The sequence below is a fragment of the Folsomia candida genome, unplaced genomic scaffold (genome assembly GCF_002217175.1).
Source record: "Folsomia candida strain VU population unplaced genomic scaffold, ASM221717v1 Fcan01_Sc022, whole genome shotgun sequence".
In the NCBI taxonomy this organism is placed as follows: domain Eukaryota; kingdom Metazoa; phylum Arthropoda; class Collembola; order Entomobryomorpha; family Isotomidae; genus Folsomia; species Folsomia candida.
Genome location: NW_019091214.1, coordinates 391,769 through 415,305, shown reverse-complemented (window position 1 = coordinate 415,305; position 23,537 = coordinate 391,769). Strand labels below are relative to the sequence as shown.

At 32.1% G+C, this 23,537-nt stretch overlaps 1 protein-coding gene across 3 annotated transcripts; it reads right to left on the bottom strand.

The window, feature by feature from the left end:
* Positions 1-21: 21 nt before the first annotated feature.
* Positions 22-23,025, bottom strand: LOC110858689. 3 transcript variants are annotated; one of them, XM_022107540.2, is made up of 7 exons: positions 22,811-23,025; positions 5,006-5,759; positions 4,305-4,730; positions 3,245-3,562; positions 2,578-2,752; positions 1,987-2,263; positions 22-1,596 (listed from the first exon to the last, which is right to left on the bottom strand). In XM_022107540.2, the coding sequence occupies exons 2-7, from the start codon at positions 5,456-5,458 to the stop codon at positions 396-398; spliced, it is 2,850 nt and encodes a 949-aa protein (XP_021963232.1). In that variant the 5' UTR covers positions 5,459-5,759; positions 22,811-23,025; the 3' UTR covers positions 22-395. The 3 variants fall into 3 exon arrangements, with proteins under 3 accessions (XP_021963232.1, XP_035714777.1, XP_021963231.1); XM_035858884.1 differs by lacking the exon at positions 22,811-23,025 and adding an exon at positions 6,315-6,462; XM_022107539.2 differs by lacking the exon at positions 22,811-23,025 and adding an exon at positions 5,889-6,241.
* Positions 23,026-23,537: the final 512 nt, after the last annotated feature.

Sequence of the window (23,537 nt, the reverse complement as noted above, 5' to 3'; positions counted from 1 at the left end):
TCATTTTTCATTTTTCTATAATTTTTGATATCATGGTTTCTTTTCATTTATTAAAAAAATTGTATTATGATAATTTGTGGAATTTTGTATTTCAGTTTTTGTATGAAACAACTTCTTTTCTTTAAAATATTATTTACATACAACAAGCTTTATTTTCTCCTTATTTAAATTCAAATATCTAAATTATCACGATAAAATAAATTACTAGATAAATATAAAATTCTATCAATCATGCTAAATCGTTATTTCGTGCGGGTCTAAAATTTGAGGCAGTTTGTCTGAGTTGGCGTCATTAATTATTATCATTTTGAATTCCGGTTTGGCGACTGACTTTACCCTTATCCTAAGAAATTACGGTATCACATTTGATAACTAGTTATCACATCATTTTTTCCCTATACGTTTGACTCGTAAATACTATTTTGGAAATATATTTGAGGATTAGGATTCTCGTAAAAATTAGTGTCATCGTCAGCACCTTTCGTGACCTCGTCGTCCTCATCATCAATGCACATTAAATCCACCGACTTCGTCCTAACGTGAGCCTTGCTACAGTCAATAATCTGAATTTGGTTGGGAGGATCGTCCAACAAAAAATCTTGACTTGTCGACAAAAGATTTGTTCTCGACGAGGACAGATTTCCGCCACCACCACCACCGTCGTCTTGATCGCTGGTGAGGACGCGGTACTCAAATTCAGTGTGGGCGTCATCATCGCCATCGTCACCACCACCACCACTCGAGTCACTGTCGTCACTAGAAGACGATGACGACGAGGGTCTCGGTATCGAGAGGATTATCGGACTAGGAGTATCACTCGTGGGCGTGATCGACGACGCTGGGGGATCCGTGACCACGACAAGTGACGTCTTTCTCTTCGCGTGGAAGTAATCATCGGACGATGACGACGACGACGACGAAATGCTGCCAGATCTCGCGCATAGTTCGTTAATCATGGAAAGTTTTTTGTACTTGTCGTAAATGGCGGGAGGGGGAATTGTGGGGTTGGGTGTGGCAGATATCTGCTCCCTTCTGAGTGGGACTGGTTCTGTGGTCGTGACGTGTTGACTAGGGACGTAAAATTGTGACTCCATCGAATCGTCGACCTTCACTCCGTGACGGTTCTTATCGCGAAACAGGGGGGATTTGGAATTTGATCGGGACCTCATTTCCACCGAGAGTGCGGAGGACGGACCGCGTTCGAGGGATCCTTTCCGTCTTCCGTTGTAGAGACGACCTTCCGATCTTGATCGGGTTCTTGGGTCATCGGTGGCGGTGGGGTAGTGCTCGAGAGGTTCAGGATTCACGAGGGAAATTGCGCTGAGGTTTTTCGCCGCGAAGAAATTGTTGGGATCTTTGTTCGGGTCGAGGAGCACTTCGGGTGGGAGAGGAGGTAGGTCGTCGGCGGTAGTGAAGGTGCTGGAGGGGGCGCCGATTTGTGACTTGCGGACGTTCAGGGTGGAAGAAGAAGGGTTCTTGGCTTGGTTCTTTTTGCGGGCGAGGTCCGAGTAGAATCGTGACATGGAATGGTTAGCGTTAATGGCACGGACCCAGTGTTCACGCTCCTTCCGGTCGGGTGTGCCGAGTTGGATGGAACTGTGGGGAGGAAAAGTAGAAATTTTTGAGTAACAGACCTTGTAATATTTTTTAAGGATGATAATATAAAATTACAATTACAAAATTGTATTGCATCTAAACAAACGATAACTTGCAAATACGTTTTGCAATTAAATTCAAATTCGGAATCAGAAGTTGGCAAAGTTATGTTTTGCCAGTGTTGATAAAATGAGTGAAAAGTGCAAAGTTTAATTCACCGTAAAAAAATAGAAAACTGAAGTTACATATAAATTTACAAAAAGAGATTCCCGAATTTGCATTGAAATTTGCCTGGGTAAAAAAATGTTGCGAATTAATAAGCACTTCAGCTGAATTTCTTCTCCCTAAAATTTGTATATTTTGCAAATTTTTATTTATTTGCAAACTTACTTGTAAAGTCTGGGAACGGTTTGCCCGCCCGGTAATGTTTTGCAGGTTTTGATAAGGTCAACGATCGAGGGGTCGGGTGAGTCTTTGTAGAGGACGAAGGCCTTCTGCTTGCTGGTCGGCTTTTCTGGGGGGACCTGAACGAGAATGTTTTCCAGGGGGATGATCCCCAACGGCGTCTTGTCCGTGGTGAACTTGAAGTAGTAGAGGCAATTGTTCGACAGGATGAACCACAAACGTTTCCAAGATTTAGGACGACCCCCAAATTTATATAGCCAGCCTGTTAAGTTAAATAATCAATAAAGTTTTATGAAAAAAGCTAATATTTCTAAAACATAAAAAACGCCAAAACATTTACATTGCGAACAAATTTGACATTTCTTGGCCAAATTTGGCCATATTTTAAATTGAGTATTCGAAGTTTTTGTAATAGAAATTTTTCGTCTATAATCTCGGAAATATTGAAAAAATTGATATGTATATTGTACGAAATATACCGGAAACTTATTTCTATGTCAAGCTACAAGTTTTTTTTGCAGATTTAGGAAATTATTTGCCACATTTCATCCCAGAAATCACTGCTTATTTATGTACCTTCATAGTCTGGATTGAAGAAGGTGAGCATGAGGTCGTTTCCGTCCTCTTCGGGGAAACGGAAGGGTTCGGAGAGGATGGAATTGTAAAGTGATGTCATAAACTGGTGAGTGAACCCTTCGCCCCCTTCAATCCCTCGGTTACGTCGGATAAACTGTTCCAGACTCACTTTGTCCTGTGAAGAAATACAAATTACATAAGTTTTCACAAAAATTTACAGGTCACTTTAGCAAACAAAATTCATATAGTTCACTTGGATGACTTTGTAAAATCCGGAAATTTACAAATGTCAAGTCAAGTTGATTAATGTCAACAAATATCAGTTAATATAAAATGTTTTGACAAAATTAGGGAAAATCAAAGTCCAAATATTTCACAAAATTTACAAATATTAAGATTTTTAAAAATAAGTTGTAAAATGAGTTTATAAGTAAATGTACAGAAATCGCAAATTAGTGTTAATGTCAACATTTAAAAAACGGATTTGAAGTTAGAATTGGTTTGGCAGGGTTCAACGTCGTTTATAATTAATCTGAGAGTACAAATTTTGAAAAATTTCATAGATATACACAAATTCGTAGGATAAATTGAGGGGAAAAAACTTGGAGTATAATTTATATATTTCATTTCGAAAATATGCAAATGTTTTTTCTTGTTCATTTTTTACCTTTACGTTCGGATTGTGAAGTTCCGTGTTGAGCATGATAATTGAGTAGCAAAGGACGGAGCAGGTATCGGCTGAGAAAAGGTCGGGATTATTGCGACAATATCGTTCCGCAAAGGCGTCGAGCATCCTGCTAATTTTTTGCGACTCTCCCGGAAGACGAAACGCCCAGAGAAATTGGCGTAAGGCTTGGACGAGGATGAGATCTTTGAAGTCGTGCAAATCGACGAAGGCTTTTAAAACGGCTTCGTTGAAGTCGATCCGCTCCCCGAGATAAGTTCCGATGGACGCCTTGCTCAAGCCGTAACCGTGCTTGATGAACTGTGAAAATGAGAAAGAAATATTTTAATAATCGAATTTGCAAATTTTAAACGTGCAAATTTAAAATTAAGTCAAGAATTAAACCACATCTTTTTGTTCGTTATACCGCACAAATGGTGTAATTTAAAAAAAATGGAGTTAAAGGTTCGCAAAAAAAGTTTGGTTAATATTTAAATGAGCAATTTTGCAAATTAAATCTCAAAAGTGCAAAAAATAATTAACGCCATCAATCCCAGTGGACCTTCTTTGTACTTGAAATCGTCACATTTAATAATTTTTAAAAACTGGTGTTGAAAATATCCACAGGAAGAATTTGCATTTCTGTCAAAGTTTTCATGATTCGACTAATCTTATTAATTTCTGAAACAAACTTGTAAAATTTCTCTCCAGAACTTCTAGTTGTGTTCAGATAAGACATTATCTTCTCTCCCCCGAGCAACATCACCCTCCGTAACTTATAAAAATACATAATCCTAACAATTCGCATTGAAAAAAAAAGTTAAATTGCAAATTTAGGACAGGTAATTATGAAACAGTTTTTGTAATTACTCGATCGTCACATTTTATAATTTTTAAAAACTAGCGTTGAAAATTGGCAAAAAGTATTTTTTAAATTTGCATTTTCGCAACTTAACAATTTTACAAAATTCACCCTAATTTCTGAAACAAACTTGCAAGCTTTCTTTCCAGAAATTCAGATTATGTATATAAAATTAAGATAAGTCATATTATCTTCTCTTACCCGAGCAACATCATCCGCCGTATACTCCAGAATTCCTTTCTCCACTAAAAACGCAATCCCTTTTTTCGCCTCCATATTAAATTTCTTCGTCCCAATCAAAATATTTTTCTTTCTTTCAAGGTCTGCGGGATCTTTTGGGGTCACCTCGTCCTCAAAATCGCTCCCGAATTCAGAATATCGTTCCGAACTTGCCCGGATTGAGGTGGCGTCTTGCAGGGAAGAATTTTCCGAGGAGGATTCACTACTACTGGCCACGCCAGGCTCCGTGTTCGGCGACGATTTCGCCAACCAAGGTTTATTCGCGTGCAGACGACGGGAAGATGATGATATCGACGAGGAGTCGTCTTGGTCTAGAAATTCTGCAGATTTTGCGACATGTGGGCCTGGCGATGAATCTTTCGACACGGGTAGTGATGAGGCAACGTTCTGTGAATACAAAAAGGGGAGATGATTAGCTAATATAAATTCGCAATTTCAATTTTAGTGTAATTTTGGTGTAAGAAGGCTCTGAATTCAAAAGGGGGGATTATTCGCTAATATAAATTCATGATATCGCCATTTTGGTGCAATTTTGGAATAAAAATGCTTTAAATTCGCAATAGCGTCATTTTACTGAAAATTTGGCGTAAAACAGCTCAGTCTTCAAAAGGAGAGATTATTCGCCAATTAAATTCGCAATATTTAATCGCCAAAAACCTTACCGAAGTAGATTCCCAACCCAATCTTCGTATCGACTTTGACCTTTTCAACGACCCCAGGATATTTGCCATTGACATGAAACGTCGCATCGACCCGCCCCCCGCTGATTTTTTAAGGCTTGTCGACATCCCCACGGAAGGCGGCGGCGGTGGTGGTGGTGGCGTAGGCCCCATTGTTATGGATTCCATTGTCGTCGCCTTCGACAAGCTCGCCCTCCGATGATCAAATCCACCCCATCCCGTCGCAGAAGATTTCGACGATGACGACGAATTATTGTCGACTAGCACCTTGTTCTTGGGGTGGATCCGATTCTGGTCGATTTTTAGGAGATTAGGCGTCGAAGAGAACACGGACGAAGGTTTCTGTCCCAAGCTGTCCCCACCACCCGAGAGAGAATCCTTCTTCTTGGGGCGACGGAATGTAGCGAAAATTGATGTCATTTTGGAATCCGTCATCGTAATTATAATTGGCAATTGACGTCATCCACTTAATTAAAGTATTGTTTAATTAACTAATATTTAAATTCCTGGAGGTATTGTCCTCGTTGTTATTGTTTTTATGACGATGTGTGACGATAGTTTGGCGTGTGTGTGTGTGGTCGTGGTCATCTCTTGTGGTTTTGAGGAAATTTGTGACCTTTGTAACTTCCGGTTGTCGTTAAAATTTTAACTAATTTTAGTATTTAATTAACTTCACTTGTAGTTTGGTAAAGTGACGAGTATGATGTCATTTCTTGAATTTTGAACTTGCTGACACCTGAATAACAAAGAAAAATATAAATATGTATCACAAATAATTTCCAACTTTATGAAAACAAAACTTAATTATTTATTAACTGATGGCATACTTAATTATGGGAACAAGTAAAAATTAACTTTAACTAACCAACAAAACAAGATGACGAATTTAAAGTTAATTAACTACTTTGTTTAGTCAGTCGTCGATTCAAAATAAATGACACAATACAATATTTAGTTTAGTTAATAGCACTAGTATTTATCAGCTGTGGATAATAATAATTAGTCGCTCACATAGTACTAACTAAACTAAAACGAACTATACTTAATAATAATGACTCATTATTTAATGACGCAGAATAGTTAGTTAGTTAACTAAAGTCATTATTATTAAATATGAAAATTGTCCCAAAAACCTGCTGATAAATGTAAACTTTAAATTTCAATTAAATTCAGACAACGAAATGGCCAACCTATAAATTTAACTCGCTGCTAAATTATATTTTATTTATTATTCGGCATCAAAGTTACACAATTTTGAAATTTTATTTTCTAAATTACGAAATTATTTTACCATGAAATCTCTCACACGTCCACAATTTTAACTAACTTCGCAATTAACTCACTAGATTTCAAAAAAACGAGAATGATACGATTTCATTTCATATCGAGAACAACATGTATGACGGACTCGAATGGAATTCAATTCGCGTATGTATTTATTCGCGAATAAAAAAGTGTGATGATTCAATATTTGCATTGCAAATGTCACATACTCATAATGGCGAATATGTAGTGCCAAAATAAAATGCATGGCAAAGCACGTATGTATTGGATAGTTATAACTTATAATAGTTAACTAACTATAGTTAGTTAGTGTGGACTGCATTATTATTATAAATCATGCTCCATCCGTCCACATTTACTGATTTATTGTTACTGGATGACCAAATTAAGTGAGGATTGGAATCGTATTTATTTATCATGGAATGGATGAGGATGAGAGTTCGCAAATAATAAAATTGCGATAAGTTGCATGTTCAAAATTGAGCAAATATCTGCCCAGCAAAAGTTTAATGGTTGTTTAGTGTTTTAATCGAGTCCCATTTTATTCAATATTTTATTTAATAAAATCCATCAGCAGACTAAACTTTTGGGAGTAGGCATGTCATTTTTTCCAGCACGGATTGCAAATGTGAATAATTTTGCGAAATGGTTTCAGGCTCATTTTCATAGCTAAGTTTGTCAAGTTTTTTTTTACCTAAGTGTGACATCATAGTTCTTTTTTATTCTGGAAATGAATTTAGACTACGTTACAAAATTAGATATGATATGACTTTCTTCCCTGCGAAATTAGAAATTATTTTGAAAATTGGAAAACTTCACGAATTATAGGGATAAGAATTTTGTAAACTTTTTGACACAAATTTAAATTTTATATTTTTGTCAACTTTGTTTTTTAATATAAATAATTCCTGTTTTATACAACTTTTTCTCAAAGTTTGCCAATTTTGAGGTGAATCTGTCCATAGAAATTTCCTAGAATTGTCCAACTTCCAACTTTTCCATGCAGTGTGTTCGTACACGATTAGATTGATCTCATTCTACGAATTCATTTCATCTGTCTCTTTACGAGTCCGTTGCTAACGTTGATAACGCAAATATAGAATTTATGTCTAGTCACGAACACAGTTAAAAGTTAACAGTTACAAAAATAATAATGATGAAATTTTGTCCAATCAAGTTAACAAGAAGTATTGTAAATGAAATGTGTGGGGGAAAATTGAAAATAAATTGCATACGAATCTTCGGAATTTTGAGAATTTTTGCATATTTTTTTAAGTTTGACTTTCTGTACTGCAGGGTGAACTCTGTATAGAAATATTTGTCTAAAAAAATTATGCAAAATTATGCAAAATATATATTAAAAAAATGAACTAATTTATTTATTACAAACTTGTTTAACTCGGAAGCGGTACCTAACTCGTTTTAATAACATATTAGACATTTAGAAAATTCAGAATCGGATTTAAAGTAAGCAAAACAAAACCCAAGTTCAATTTCAACCTGTGCGAAATGATGCTTAATTTATAACCTAAATAAATAAATGTCTTTATAAAAACAAGGTTAGCACAGTTTTCGACAAAATTTATTTCTGAAAAAGGATGCACAAAATTCCGAAAATTGTGTGAAACTTATTTTAAATTTAGCAATTTATCGTTCTTTTTGTGTGTGTGGGACTTGCTTATTTCGCAGTGATGTTTTCAAAACCAAATATACGTTATAAATTAAGCATCATTTCGCACAGGTTGAAAATTAAGTTGAGTTTTGCTTTGTTAAAATCCGACTCTAAATTTCCTAAATGTTTAGCTCACCATTAAGCTTGGTTAGGTCCGAAGCTAGCTAGGTACGTTTGTACTAAATTGGTTCATTCTTTTTTAAATTGCACAATTTAACGATTGAAGAAAATTGAATTTCTAAAAACAATTTTTAAGCAAAATCTGAAAATTACTTGGAAAATTATTATTTATAAAATTTGTAAATTTTACAAGTTTGACACCGAAGGCAAGTTTTTTGAAAAATTAGTTAAGTTTGTTATGAATTATTTAGGTGGATCCAAAAACTTTGGCCGTATATGCTAAATAAAAAAGTGGGTTTCATTTTCATTTTAATACCCAATCTGTAATCTGTCAGGTTACAAATATTGCAAGGTTTACGTATTAAACAGTCGAACTATATTTTTTGCAAATTTGCAAACAAATTTGCACTTTTGTTATTTCACTTTTGTGATTTCCTTTAGAACTATATATAATTTTATTTTGTAATTTTATCACAAATTTGCAAATCCTACTTCCTTCTTCCCAAAAATGGTGGTCTCGTGGTAGTCAGGATGTGCAAAAAAATGTGTCACGGAAAAATAAACACATTCCTAAAATGGGCCAAGTCCTGTAACAGTTGGTTGACACATGGGACAAGAATTGTTGTTGGATTTGCATAATTTCTGCATGCATGCGACCTATGTGAACCAGGAGAGGTTTTTACCTTGTTTTTCTGAAATTATGAGTTAATCTTCTCACGATACGTACATTTTTAGGCCTGACTTTGACGTGATTTATTTCATTTTCATAAATAAATAATGAGTCAAATCTGGAAACGTTTCCCTTTTTTAGAGCAACTCATCCTCAGTCAGCCTTATCTTGAAAAGATTTATAATGATGATAAGTGTGTGATAAGTTGGTTAAATAATCCTTCAGCAGCGTTTCATTGCTTTATTGTTAATGAATTGTGGGGATTTTTTTGCACGAATATGTTTAGCAAAATTTATACGCAAATATCTAAATAAGGTTGGTAACCTTATAAGTAAGTAAGATTTAGGTTTAAAAAGAGAGGAGGATGTGCTGTGTGGACTATTTTGTAACACGAGATTTTCATGGAAAACTTGCAACTTCATGCTGAAAGTGAGCTTAATGCAAATTTGTGGAAAAATAATGCGTCAAAGTTCACATGTTCATGACATTGAATTGTGAATTCTATATGTAAAATGTGGGAAATCAGTATAAATTTTGGCCTAAATGATGCCTGTTTCTAGATAAAAGTAGCCAAATAAGTAAAATTGCGAAAAGTTATTAATATATTTTAATTAATTAAAGACCAATTATTTAAAAAAAAATGACAAAATTTTAATTTTAAAACTTTCCAAGTCACGACACAAACTACATAATTTTTGCAACTTCAAAAATTAGGTATATCATCTAAATATGACATTTTATTTTCAAAATCAGGAAAAAATTTGAATTGACGCCAAGACTGCGTAATTTTGTAATAATTAAATTGGGATGTCTTCATAATTAATTAACAAATATTCTCTTTTTTGTCTGTCTTGTTGTAAAACTTTCCAGGAAATAAATGACACTTCAAAGTAAGGGGAAAAGTGAGAATATTTGCGTAATTATGTAAAACATGTAATTATTATTCGCGTATGTAAAACGATTACAAAATAATAAAAAATGCTTGAACAACAGTAAGCAAAAACGGATTTACAAATAGATCAGAAATTTTTGGATAATAATAAAAGTAAGAAAATTGGTGATAAAAAGCAGCAGCTTTTGTAAATCTTCCAATTTTGAAAACTGCTAAATTTTGGGCTGACTGAAAATGATGTTCGTTTTTCTATAGTTTTTTTACCAGGATTTAGAATCATTTAGTTTATTTCGGTCAATTTTTGAACTACACTTCCAAAAGAGATCATCCTTATCTGTCATAACTGGTGCTTAAAATCTCTTGAATAATAAAATAGACGTAAAAACTAGTCAAATAAATAAAATTGGAAAAATTATAAATATAAATATTTAAATATATTAAATATCAGGTGAATTTTAATTTTAAAAGCTGCGGTCACGACACAGGATAACAAATTTTTGGAAACATAATTTCTATAAATTTCCAGAATTTTAAAAAACTTAATAAAATAACGTAGTTTTAGTACCTGACACAACTTTACTTAACAATGTAAAAATCTTTTAAAATAAATAAAACGACGTAAATATTTTGCCATTATTAAATTCTATCATCTCACACTATTTTCAGACTACAATAATTGTAGTCTGAAATCATTATTATCATTATTATCATTATTATCAGATTTTATGTGCGAAAAAAGTGCGAAAATTTTCAATTTTAGACACATTTAAAATCTAAATATGTAAAACGATTACAATGCTAGGAAAATACTCTTAATTGCGCAACAGTGTGAAACTGAAACGCAATTAGTGTACAACTTTGGACATGACGATAAAAACGGGGGTAAAAAAGCAGAAAATCTGATTTTGGGAGTTTTCCCAATTTGGAACCAGCTTAACAAAAAATTTGATAATTATGTCGCGAAAAAACTGCGAAGATGATTTTATGCACATTTATTACACGGTTTTATTAGCAAACGTGCAAATATTGACGACTTTATTGCAAAAAAAAATAAAAATATGATTCATTGGTAACAACTGGGATTATGAAATTAGTGACAAATCGCGTTTACCACTCGTACACAAATGGTTACCGATAAAAAACACGTCATTTTCGTATTAATTGTTCAATTCAAAGAGAAAATTAACACACGAAGATCCACGAATCTGATTTTCTAAATAGATAAATGTAATTTATTAAAATGCAGCCATCTACACGTAAATTATGCAAAATAGACTCGCAAGTGTACATAATTAACTCCAAATCGAAAATTACACATTTCACAATTTTATTGTTAATAATTCGGTACGAAATTGTGTGGTAATATTTTACAGAAAAATGGCAACTCGCAGCAATTTTACAAGGGTTATATAATTTTTGGCAATGTGGTGTTAACAATTTTTTACCAAGTTTTTACCAATTTCGGTCAGGTTTTGGTACCCGTTTTGTCTTTTTTGAAACACTGTTAAAAATCTGGTCGAGTCACATGTACGGGTATTGATTTCGTAACTACCTACCATTTGTTTATACGAGTGGTAAATTTTTCATAACCACAACATTACTAAGCGGTAATGCCTGTTATTATCAGTGCCGGTGGACCCATACATCCAGTCAATAATGATTTAACACCAGTTTTCTATGCTTTGTTTCCAAGCTTTGTTATAATTTTGTCATATTTTATTACAAAATTTTGTATTGCTTTGTTACCAGATTTGTCTTGTTTTGTTACCAATTTTTGTACTCTTTTGTTACCAACTTTTGTACTCTATTATTACAGACTTTTGTACTCTTTTGTTACCAGATTTGTCTTGTTTTGTTACCAATTTTGTACTCTATTATTACCGACTTTTGTACTCTTTTGTTACCAATTTTGTACTCTATTATTACCAACTTTTGTACTCTTTTGTTACCAATTTTGTACTCTATTATTACAAAATTTTGTATTCCTTTGTTACCAGATTTGCCTTGTTTCGTTACCAATTTTGTACTCTTTTGCTACCAATTTTGCCTTGTTTCGTTCTTTCGTTACCAATTTTTACCAAACCCTTCCTTAAAGTCGTCCATACATATTTGCATTCCATCGCAATTTGTCACCAACTCCACTCCACCCAGCCCAGACTCGTTCCACTCCGTAGGGCAGAAAACAATAGGATTATTTGCGAAATATTTACCGTCCTCGTTTTACGACGAGGTGGGAGGTTTTTATGATCCGCACTGGATTGGATAATGATGCCACATAAATTTTCATGCGCTCATAAAATGAGTGACATTGAAAATCCTGTCGCCAATTGCGATGCAAATAATTTGGACCACATTCAAGTTCAGTAGCAAAAAGTGAGGCTTAATTGAAAATGAAAATCCTTTCAATTTCATAGTGCACTTTTTTACGGAAAAATTTCGCATTGTTCGCCAACTTTAAATTATAGATGAGCAAATTAGATTCGTTTTTACTTCACTCGTTCAAAATATAGGATAAGATTAGAGCAAAGATATGTATAATTTGATGTTCAAAAAAATAAGATGGGAAATAAATTTCTGAAAATTGGCTAATAAAGTGAAGTCGATGAAAATTACTGGTTTCATTTATTTATTTAGAGTTCTTCAAATTACGAATAAATTAAGTTATAATTTTCGAATAAAATTATAAGTCTGAGGATTTCAATTTATAAAAAAAATAGTTTCATTTGTAAAAAATTAAAATTGAAATAAAGTAAAATTTCAGTGTAGAAATAATATGAAGCTGACATTTAATAAATATAATAAGCAATTAATTGAACAAGTTAACAAATCGCATGCATTTTGAATTTCTGAAATTTATAGAGAGGCAATTCACGCAGTAAATTACTGATTTATGAACTATAAAAATTGGTAAAAATGTGCCTTTTTGCTTCATTTTTTTTACCAAAATTTTATAAAAATGATTTGAAAATTTTAAATTAATATAAGCACTACGAACAGCAAGGTATCTTTTATATGGTATCAGCATAAGTATTTTATAATTAAACTATTTGGCTTCGAAATTTGCACAAAATTGCAATCTTAACTTGCAAAATCTTTTGAATGTGATTTAAAGCAAATAAAACTTCAAAGGATAAAATATACGTTTGGTTTCACTTATGTTGGTAAATATCCTCAAAAATTTATTGAAATGAGTGTAAAATGAGCAAAACATATTGTTACCAACGTTTTGGTAGTATCACATAAAATTTGTCGTTACAAAATTACATTATATTTGCGAATTTAAGGAAATATATTTTTTCGTGATTTGTAAAGTTAAAACTCCATAATCATATATTTTTTAGTTATTTAACCTTGAGTAATATTGACCAGGTTCTTCCCATAGATATAGAGTAGAATAGATCAGGCTTCTTCCATATAGTCAATGTTAAAAACTCGGCAATGTTTTTGAGGTGGGACTAAACTCTGCCTGTGTCTACAAACCAAGCTTGTTAAACTCCGTATTTTATTATTTGATACCACTTATTTTTGTTTTGGCTTTTAAATTATTCAATTTAGTATGATTTAAACGCCAAAATAAAAATAACAGGTGTCAAATAATAATTTTTTAATGATGTGCAAGCGTGCTAAGCATTCCATGCGCTACCGTGCAACCATGCGTTATCCCCAAATTATCCCCAAATTATCCCCAAATTCTCCTCCATGCCGAGACGCTTTTTTCAAAAGTAGCCGAATCTACTCTAATCTATATCTATGGTTCTTCCTTAGCTATTTATCTGCAATTTCGAAATCTAAACTATATAAAGCAGGCGAGTGTATCGCTGCTGTGTCGGTGGCTTAGTTGAGAAGTTAGCCTCTCCTTTTCTCTCTCCACTCTGCAGAGAGAATAGTAGAGGCTAACTTCACTAATGTTAACGGGCTTATCGACGGGCTTATTTTGCACGTCGATTGACGGGCTTATGCACTAGTTCTGATATAATTGAGGAACACAATGGGCGTACTCACGACAACTTCTTATTTCGCATCGCAACTCATTTAGAAAATTTGCGAAGATCAAAATATTTCTGTCGTGAGGGGATTCGCAAAATATGACTTCGCAAAACTCTCTTATTTCGCAAATCTACAGAAAACCACCTATTTTGGTATTGTTTCCATGGATTTCTGTAATTTCTCTTGCAGAATTATTTTGCGAAATATATTTGCGAAATAAGGACATGCTCAATTGCTGGGTAAATTTGCGAAAAAAAAATCCCATGGTTTTCCAGCAAATTTTTTGCGAAATCTCGCATATCTCGCAAAACTTCGCAGGTTATGTTGCTATGCTCAATTTGCGAGATATGCGAGATATGCGAAGGTTGACGTGAGTACGCTCAATATGATGAAAAATTAAGTCAAATAACCACAAAAAATATTAAATTTGAATGGTTTTGCAAATTATGAAAATATGTGCCATGTTTCTCTCTCCTCTCAGCTTTGAAGGGTTGTTGCAAAAAATTAATTACACAAGACTGTACATAATTTATTCAGTGCAGGAATAAAATCTGGCTGGTTGAAGTTCAAGATTTGAAAATTTCCAAGAAATAGAAAAAGAAATTTTAATTGGGGGTATTCACTCCGAGTTCGCAACGTTAGTTAAGTTAGCAAAAAAAAACAAATTCGTAAGTTTGCAAAAAGATTTAGCCTGAAATTCAACTTGCGAACTTACACATGTCCAAGGCTGGTATTTAGTTCGGACTTTAGAAATAATATGTTGCAATGTGAACTCGTAATGAATACCCCCACAGTTCGCAAGTTCGCAAAAAAATTGTTTTAAAAATTCATTTGCGAACTTGTACATCTCCAAGCCTAGCATTTACAAAATTGCGAACAAATTGTGTTGCGATGCGAAAATGCGAACTCGTCATGAATACGCCCATTACTGCAAAAAATAAGAAAATACAGATATGAACACATGTGCCAAAATTGAATTTGCATAGATGAGATCAACATTCCAGGTTGTGAATTAGCATATTGGGCAGTAGTTCATTTGCTAGGAGGACAATTAAATCGCAAATGAAAATCAACCATGAGATGCAATCATCTTTAAGAAGAGATTAACCCATCATTATCTTTTTTACTGGACTGGACATGGCTTGAAACGAGCTAATAATTACTTTCTTATGAACCTATTTTATTTTATAGCAAATAAAATTCTACGACTGTGCACAAATAATAAGGACCGATTGGTAACGAAATAGGATGAAATTTGTATAGAATCAAATTGACAAGAAAAATTTGACAACGATACGCAAAATTTATGAAATTGTGTAATGTAATTGCAATAAAATGCAAAAATTGTGTACGAAAGATATCTAGTTTAAAAATACTTATTAAAACCTACTCCAAGCAACTTTGCGGGGCCTTTTAAGATGGCAATAATACCATCTTGGTAGTTAATGGCAACGCATTTGGGTGGCAAAGACCCCCCACTGGCCAACTACTTGGCCAATCATGCCCATCTCCGAACTCATCCTTACTTTTGACCCGAAGATGAAGTGTGCAAAATTTCAGGTCGATATAATGTGTTTAAGAGAGTTATCGTGCCTACAGACGGACGGACAGACAGACATCTTGACAAATCTATAAGGCCATCTTAAAAGGCCTAAAACCTAAAAATCAACCTTTCATAATATCAAATTTTTCTCTTGTTTCTATCTATCGTTTTAAAAGTTGCAAAGAATATTATAAATTACTAATTGCGCTGTGTAAAGCACACAATAAATTAAAATCACATACTTATCTGTTACAAATATGGGATAAAAATCACTCAGAAACTTTAATTCAGAGAAAATCCATTGAGTTTTAAATTTTTATGTCCAAAACCAGCTCGGATAGAATAATTTCGCTGTCTTCGACTCCCATTTTTTCGGTATTTGTGGAGTATAAATTATCGAAGAATGAAGCAGCACGTGGTTTTATGCTTTTTATGTCCAAAATCAGTTCGATTGACATACGGATTATATAATTCATGAAGTATCTACAAATATCTAAAAACTGGGATCTTATTTAATATTATATATTTGATATCCGATTTACTTTTTTAATTGAAATTTTTGATTGATTTTTATACAGTATTTGTCATCAAATGTATGATTTGCTTAATTTTTTGAGTGCTTTACACGACGCAACGAGTAATTTCGAAAATTTATTTATAACTTATTGAATGATAGGTTTGCTGATTTTGGACATTAAAATTTTAAAATCATTTGATTTTCTCTGAATTAAAGTTTGTTTAAGAATTTTTCTACCATGTTTGCAATAAAATATGACTTAAAAAAAATTTAACACGACCCAATTATAAATTTTTGAAATTTGTTATAGCGATAAAAATGGTACGTTTGCCAGTCCCATCATTTAAACATCATTTAAAAAAAATAAAAAATAAATTAATTCTTAAAAAAAGCTTAGGTGAGGCTTGCTTAAAAGGGGAAAACAAGCTGTTATCATCGTGTACTAAAATAATGTGGTGCATTAGTGTTCATCCCAGAATTTATAGTTTTCGGTAAATATCCCAACAAATAATATGCATTAGGGACCATTTGCCTCACCGTGGGCCGTGATCAATTGTTTAATACAAATATGCCTTCTTGATGGTCATATATTGATATGACAAATTGAGAATAATTAAACCACTGTTTGGTTATAATGTTATCTTTAAAGGCTAGTATGAACATTTTCTAAAATTTACTGTTCAGATTCGAATTTGTTCTTGTTCGAAAATTTAAATTTCCATACTTTCACGGCGATACTTTGAAATTGATTACATACATATTTCGTCCAAACTTTCGTTTAACATATGTATTTTATACAAAATTTTAGGCTTATAATTATTCACGCAGTGTAAACTCCGTAAATTCTGCAAAGTCTCGAACTTTTACAAAATTTTATAAAAATTTAGGCCTTGGGATATATTGATCATAAGTTTAATCATTAATCAATTATAGATTACGAAATTCGATGACTCTTACTCAATGAAAATTACGTACGCACAGCAATATAACAAAATAAGGGCAACAAAATTGGTATAAGTTGTTGACTTTGTAAAAGACTGGAAAATTTCGGAAGACTAAATACGATATCACATGACCTTTATTTCGACACCATATGACCTGACTGGGTAAAATTGCGTGATCGACTTGAAACTCAATATTTAAGGGTTTGGTGACCTTAAAAATTTATTTCTATTTTATTTTCATCGCCATGACCTTTATTTCGACACCATATGATCTGATTGGCCAAAATTGGGTGATCGACTGATGATGAATTTTGGCCGATCAGGTCATATGGTGTCGAAAAAAGGTCATTGAGATGAAAATAAAATAGAAATAAATTTTTAAGGTCACGAAACCCTTAAATTTTGAATTTCAAGTCGATCACCCAATTTTACCCAGTCAGGTCATATGGTGTCGAAAAAGAGGTCATGGCGATGAAAATATAGTCTAAATAAATTTTTAAGGCCAGTAAACCCTTAAGTTTTGAATTTCAAGTCGATCGCACATGTTCACATTTTGGATCCGTTCTTGAGTGTCCCTAAAAAGATAAATGGATCCAGGGAGGAGTTTGTGATACGCTAGTTGCGCTGCCTGATTGCATATCACTAATTTCTAAAGTCTAACAAAAACACAAATTTAATAAGTGGAATTGAGTGGAGTTTTTTATGAATTTTGGCTGACGAGTTAAATAATCTGTTTGTTTAAAAACTATACAAAATTCCGAAATTTATAATTCCGGCGTGTAAGTAAAGGCAAAAATCTCGACTTCTATAGGTGTAAAAGTATTTTAATTATCGAAGAATGAAGCAGCAAACCTACCCTTTAAAAAGGTATAAAGAATTTTAGAAATTCCTATAAAGCACAAAAGTTGCAACCATACTTTGTTACCAATATGGTATAAAAATCACTCAAAAACTTCTGTGCAGAAGAAAGTAAGTGGATTTCCAAATTTTCATGACTAAAATCAATTCTAATTTCGTACTCTTAAAATTTTTTTTGCAATATTTCTAAACTATACCAAAAATGCCAAAAACTAACAAGTGATCTATCAATTTAAATACTACAAAGAGTTAAAAAAAATAATAATTGCGTCGTGTGAAGCACGCTATAAATTAAAGAAAAACAACATATAAGTATGTTTGGCTACCAATATCGTGACAAAATTCACTCAAAACCTTTAACTCAAAGAAAATCAATGGATTTTCAAATTTTTTGTCCAAAATCAATTCGGCGAACTTAAATATGCAACATCCCATTTTAAATATGATCCCATGATAAATCTCATGAAAAAATCCCATTTTTCTATATTTTTAAATCGTGAATTAAAGAAGGTAGCGGGGCTGTCGAATCTACCATTTTTTAAGCTAAAAAGAATTTTAGAAATTAATAATTGCGACGTTTAAAGCAAAAAATATATTTTTTAAAATCATATATTCTGTGACAAATATAGTTAAAAAAATCACTCAAAAGCTTCAATTCAGGGACAATCAATTAGAATAACTAAACTGTATGTATAATATTCAAATCCTAATTTTCAAATATTTGTAAATCACTATTTGTAATCCTTCAAAAACGAATCTATTGTTTTATAAATTATTATAAATAATATTTGAAATCACTAATCACTAAATGATGAATCTAGTATTTTATACACCATGAATAATTTTAGAAATTAATTGTTGCGTCGTGTAAAGCACTCAAAAATAATTTTTTTAAATCATATATTATGTTACAAATCTTGTATAAAAATGATTAAATTCAGAGAAAATCAATTTATTTTCAAATTTTTATGGCCAAACTCAATTCAAATAACTTAATTTTATACTCTTAAAATTCTATTTTTTTCGATACCGTCAAAATATGATGAAGTATGAAATTGCAAAGGTTACAAGAATAAAAGATGTCCTTGATCTCTGAATATGCTTACAAATTTGTGAGCTAATTTTCTTTAGAAATATTTGTAAAATTTTGAAAGTTTACAGAATTTACGGATTTTACAATGTTTCCAAGGCCTGCGTGAATTGCTTCACTAATTTCCGAATTCCAACAAAAACCATATTTTAGTGACTGGATTTGACTGGAATTTGTTTTTATGAATTTTTGTTGAAGTATACGACAATCTTTTTGTTTTTTAAACTACAAAATTTCTGAAATTACTAATTACGGCGTGTAAAGCACACAATTCCGACTTTTTTAAAGGTGTAAATATATTTTAAACCTCTCCTTATCCCGTTATGTTGACAGAACGGATATGGAAATTTATTTTAAAATTCTTAACACCAACCAACTAAAAAACTTGAATGGAATTCTTTAACCTGACAACAACCTGGTTCGAATATTCATCAAAAACAAGACCCTCTGCATGAAGCATGTGAAGAATTTCAATTATTACAGAAGTTTTGACCCTTGACCTTCACTTTATAATTGACCTGGCTTAACCCCTAAACTTCAGGACACGTGCTTTATGCAGGGTCCCCGTAAAAACGGGTTGGTATTTACTTAGGAGGATGATGACTTGGCAGATGAGATTATTCCATGCATTTTTATTTACACGGACCAGAAAGAAGCACGAAATCTGACTCCATTGTTGCACAACAGGGTGAGGAAAATCACAATGTGATTTTATGTTATTTCTGTGAAATATATTAATTTTTGCGATCATGGGGAAAAATGGAACAACTTTTATAAATAAATATGTATATGTTTTAGATTAAAAATTGGCTTGATATTCGGATTCAGCACAAAATTCGCAGCATTTTCATACGCGACTAGACCCATTTTTTTGACAAATCTTTAAGATACAAATTACATGCAGACTGCAACTTTATCCTAATCGGATCAACTTACGTAGAAAAGTGCTCAGAATTTCGTCTGAATCCAAATACTTATCAAGTTAGTTTTGTCCTAGAAATGTATTTTGTTACAATTTTCCCCAGTCAGTAATATAATAAATCACAAAATCACAATTCGTGAAGAAATCACATTGTGTGAAAATCACACCTAAATCGTAACGTTTGATTATCAAACCCTGGTTGGCTATTATTCAACTTTGAGCGGAGTGCATCTTCTTCTATGCAATTTTCTTGGTGTATGTACAAAAGTACAAAAGTCCATAAAATTGAACCCAGTCAAATAAAGGATGGAATGAATAAAATCCTAAATGCACCTTGTCTTCCTTGCACTGTTTCATGTCTTTGAATGTCATGCATCCCTGGCAGCGTCGTAGAATAGCAGGGGCATGAAAATTAGAGGAATTTTGGGAATGAAAATAGATTCTCAGAATTTCGAGCATTACCAAAATAAACGTATGGAATTATTAAATAAATATCATGAATTTTTAGAACAAAAAAGTATATAAATTCACAAAATTTTGGGCATAAAATAAATCAATACAGGGTTTTTGGCTTTGGAATGATAAATGCCTGAATTTTTTACATGAAAAATAAATTCCTGCAAATTTTGGCGTCAAAATAAATTCTCACAATTTTACTTGTGTCATAAATGTCATCGTATGTCCATAAGCACAACTCTAACAATCGAATTAATACAAATATGACATTTAAACCTGCTCCTCAAATTTCAACAGTAAAATTTCACCCTCAATTGCAAATAAATAAATAAACAAAATATGTACTAACTGTCTTACCGAAGAAAAAAAAACGTTGTTTTTTCTTACCAAAGACAGTTCGGTTTCCAATTTCGGTTCCCCATATCGTAAAATATTATTATTCTACAAATTCTTCATGCCTGGTTAGCCTACTCTATCTGTGGTTTAGCTCTTTTACGACAAAGTGAACACAAAACAGCGTCAAGAATGGAATGTTAAAAAGAATCACGAATAACTTCAAGTTTTAACAACTTATTCGGTTTTTTAAAAGATTTCACACCAGTAAAAATTCGTCATTGCAATTTGCACAGATAAAAATTGGAATGTCATTTATGCATGTAATATCTTTTTTAAGGGGGCCTTGCACATAAGATGTGATTTGGGGGCCAGATATATTTGATGTGTTTTTAAGGTCAAATTTTGAAGGTCAATTTTTTCGTACTTTAAATTAAAGGGTCGAAATTAAAGTGACACCCTTTGTTTTATTGTGCAGGGCTCTCCGCCTGTAAAGGAAGTTGCCATTTATTCACAAACAATTGAACAGAATCGTGGTTTCCATTTGATGCTTAACAATAAAACAAAATTGGCCAAAAGTGGGTAGTCCCATTCCACCCGAGGTACGGATTATAAATAGTTTTGACAATTGACATATTTTTAGCTAGAAATGTAATATTTTTAGCTTTCCATCAATATAAAAGATTTGATGATTTTTTTAGCGAAATAAGAATCTACATTCTTCACCCTTTTAAAAATTTCATAATTTTTTCCTCATATATTTTTGTCAGATTTAGTAATTAAATTTGTTTTGTCAAGATTGTTGATTGTTATTGATCTTCCGATTTTTTTTGGTTAAGTTTGACGATTTAAAAAAATCATATATTTTGTATATAATTTAGTTACCCAACTTACAGATTGTCCTTAAGTGCGGGTAACTTTGTTATATTTTTAGTTGGTTTTCTAAAATTGTTTTTAGTGTTTTTTCTCAGATTTTTGAAATTTTATTGATTTTGTTGACCTTTTTATTACATTTAGGCCAAATCTTTTAATACGTGAACATGCTTAAAGGGTCAAAAATCTTATTCTTTACACTTCAAATTGGTATGTAGATTTTGTTGATTTTTATTACATATTTTTAGTATTTGTTTTTTATTTTTGAAATTTTGTTGTTGATTTTGTTCACATTTTTATAAGATTTTTACCCATTAAACTAAAACCAGTTCCTATAATAAACACGTTGAAGGGGATCAAAAATCTATGCGCCTCCCCCAAAAGAAATGCAATCCAATCCATTTTATGCAGTGATAAATAAGTAAGTAAATGTACTCATGTTGGTGGTGGTGGATTGGATTTTCTTCCCCATTGAAATTTTTTATATGACTTTTCCTCATACGAATCCGATTTTGGGTAGCGTTTGGAATCCAGTTTAACCAAAAATGACAGGAAATCAACCACAGGATGAACTTGGGATTCGTGTTCATGGAATTTGATATAATATCCATTCGTGTCTATGTAGATGGATAAATTACATGTATTTAATTCTGTGTGTAATTGGTACGATTGCAGAAAATTTGATAAATAAATTCTGCACGATGTGCTTTTAACGGGATATGTTTTTATAAATTTTGATGACATATTTCTAAGAATGCATTTTAGTTTAAGTGTATATTTTTTTGTAAATTTAAAAAAATTTGTTATAAAATTGTGTTGAAAGAAGCGACTAATTTTTTAAATAGACTTTTACAAAGTTTTTTGTGACAGATTTCCAACAATGGAAAATATTATAAATTTTAGTATGACAACCAAATTTTAAACTTTTGTTTTTTCACGTAAAACAAATTTTCCATTCGAAAAAGCCAAAGCTCATGTAGGTATGTATCTATTTTTAAGTTAGATAAAAAATTTCAGGGATTAATACAAATAATTTCGACGTGCATAACACGCACCACAAGAAAATTATATCTATTGATTGAAATGTCCAAAAACTACAAACAAAAAGTTTTTCAAATGCGCGTCAACTAAAAAACTGAAAACTAGAGGTCTAATTTTCTTAAAAAAAATAATTATTTGCCCTGTTTAAAAAATATGTACGATTTTTAACCACAATTGACCACGTGACCTGACACAACTCGAGTATACATGCATGCATAATACATCTATCTAAATCTATCGAAACGAACACGTGACATAATTAAGGAATTAATTTTTTCTTTTGTTTTTTCTTTAAGTTTAACGCCGTTAGGAAATATTAAATTAAATTAATTAAAATGATTACATACAAAGGTGTGGTACGCAATTTATTTAAGGTGGTCAGAAAATTTTAAAAAAATGAAAAATAAAATTTCTATCGTTTCCTTTCGATTTCGTTTTTAAAAAATTCAATTGCTGCCCTCAATTAAAAAAAAACTGCGCATTATTTGCGTAGAGTTCTACGCACATATTTTTTGCATGCATATTTCACCAAATTTATGTATATGACTAGATTTTCGTAAATTTAAATTTCAAAAAAGTTCTTACCTGTTTAATTGTCACTGTGATATTTTACTTCATTGTGGTTTCATATTTCTGGAATTTTTGCACTATTTTAAACCCCGATTTTTCTCCGTAAACAATTTTTCCACGTTCATGTCGAGTCGACACGTCACTGAAAACCAGACGAGACCACGAAGTGAAAAGGTAGACAACAAAACTATAAAATAAAACGAAAGCACACACGTAACAACAACTTGTCCACCAAACAAGCAAAGTGAGACTGGCTCATGAAAATGAAATGCGATGCGAGCAATGTATGAAATTTTCTGCATAAAAGAAAGGGCCCTGCAGTAAGGATGATGTGCGAAATTTTATCGTGCAAAAAATTTGCATACCTTGATCCATGTGTGTGTGCTTAAATTATGTATATGTATTTGTACGGTACGATTGCAGAAAATTGGTTAAATTTTGAGTAATGTACGTTCAATAGAAATTTTTAAAATTTTGGTAACAGATTTCTAGGAATTTTAATGAAGTTTTTTGCATATATGCAATTTGTTGTACAAAGAAGAAATTGTGTTACCAGAAAAATTTTAATGAACTTTTTTGCATATATGCAATTTGTTGTACAAAGAAGAAATTGTGTTACCAGAAAAATACACATTTCTAATAAAATTAAAAAACAAAATTCGACGACGTATTTCGAAATAAAAAATTTTGTAACTTTATAGAACCAAAAATTCAGATTTTTATAACTTTGTTTACAAAAAAA

Excerpts from the sequence above, each read along its gene's own strand:
- LOC110858689 (XM_022107540.2), bottom strand. The coding sequence starts at position 5,458 with ATGACGGATTCCAAAATGACATCAATTTTCGCTACATTCCGTCGCCCC. Across the intron at positions 4,731-5,005 it reads TGGGTTGGGAATCTACTTCG|AACGTTGCCTCATCACTACC; the intron begins GTAAGGTTTTTG and ends TTGTATTCACAG. Across the intron at positions 3,563-4,304 it reads CGGCGGATGATGTTGCTCGG|TTCATCAAGCACGGTTACGG; the intron begins GTAAGAGAAGAT and ends TCATTTTCACAG.